The 1,229-nt window shown below is 56.1% G+C and overlaps 1 protein-coding gene across 1 annotated transcript; it reads right to left on the bottom strand.

Annotated features, from left to right (window-relative positions):
• Positions 1 to 8: 8 nt before the first annotated feature.
• On the bottom strand, positions 9 to 1,171 carry LOC104917397 (maestro heat-like repeat-containing protein family member 2A; the record flags this gene model as incomplete). The annotated part of the gene is made up of 4 exons (XM_010728577.2): positions 1,001 to 1,171; positions 794 to 886; positions 307 to 402; positions 9 to 132 (listed from the first exon to the last, which is right to left on the bottom strand). Coding segments are annotated over exons 1-4 (409 nt in total), but the record flags the coding sequence as incomplete, so codon positions are not given.
• Positions 1,172 to 1,229: the final 58 nt, after the last annotated feature.

A 1,229-nucleotide genomic window follows, 5' to 3' on the forward strand; every position in this document is an offset into this window, starting at 1 on the left:
CTACTCACCTTGGATTCGGAGAAGGGAGCTCAGACAGGTGACAGCCAACTGGCGGGATGCAGGCATGGGGTCGCACGTCAGAGGTGCCAGCAATCCCACCAAGGAGCCAAAGTGCTCGCAGGCATCTCCTCTCTGCAGGGGTGAGAGGCAGGAACAAAGCTGTAGACGGCCCCAGATCTCCCTAGCTTCTTCTGCCTGTGCCTTCCCCATGCCATGACACAGCATGCACAGCTGGGCAGAGCTTGCCTTCCAGCTCAGAGGCTCTGGGGAAGGAGCAGGGAGCATGTGGTGGGGCTCTTTACTCACTTGAAGCTCTTCACAAACAGCCAACAGCTGGGAGCAGGTCTGCAGGGCCCTCTTGCGCTCCCACACGTTCTCCGATATCAATGATCTCCGCAGGACCTGGGGTAGAGCATCTGTCTCAATGAGGACGTCTTTTCTTTCCCTTCCTGCCACCCCTCTCCCTGTCCCTCCTTTCCCAGCACTTTCCCTCAAGGTCTGCCCTGTTGCTCCATGTGGCCTCCCGCCTCCCTGAGCACCAGCACTGCTGCTCCCACTCTCTGCAGTCACTCCTGCCTCCTAACCCAGGAGCTTTTCCTCGGCTGTGGCCTGCCAGGGAGTGGCTCATGCCTTTCCCCCTGCAGGGCCCATTTCTCTGCTCATTTCTAAGCTCATAGTGAGCTGGCACGTCAGTAGGAGATTTCTCCCCCTCTGATTGTCCTCTCAGTCCCCAGATCTCTGCCCCCACTACTGACAGGCACCGTGCTTTCTCCCTTGCCCCACACATACTCACATGGACTATGTTCTGAAAGAAGCTGCCGGTGGGCTCTGTCTCCAGCAGGACCGCCATGAGCCGGCCCAGAGCTTTCAGTGATGTTTGCTGAAGCTGAAACAGAAGAGGGAAGTGAGGTATAGCATGACGGCTGCTGCCAGAGCATAGGCTGTGTGTGCTGAGGTAGGGTTTGACCGAGAGGTGGCCGGGAAAGTTACGGCAGGTTACCTGCAGGTACTGAGCTGCTTGCTTTGACTTCCTGATCTTCAGCATCATCTCCGCTGAAGGGTGTGTCACAATGTTTTTGCAGCACAGGACCAACATCTCACCCACATCCTTGCTTTCAAAAGAGGGCTTCAGCTTGCTGACAGGAGGAAAAAAGCAAGAGAAATCAGAAAGGGCTCTCCAGACTGGTTCAGACAACATCGGAGTTTCTCCTAATCGACAGCTACAAAGC

The sequence above is a fragment of the Meleagris gallopavo genome, unplaced genomic scaffold (assembly GCF_000146605.3).
Source record: "Meleagris gallopavo isolate NT-WF06-2002-E0010 breed Aviagen turkey brand Nicholas breeding stock unplaced genomic scaffold, Turkey_5.1 ChrUn_random_deg7180001701411, whole genome shotgun sequence".
NCBI lineage: Eukaryota > Metazoa > Chordata > Aves > Galliformes > Phasianidae > Meleagris > Meleagris gallopavo.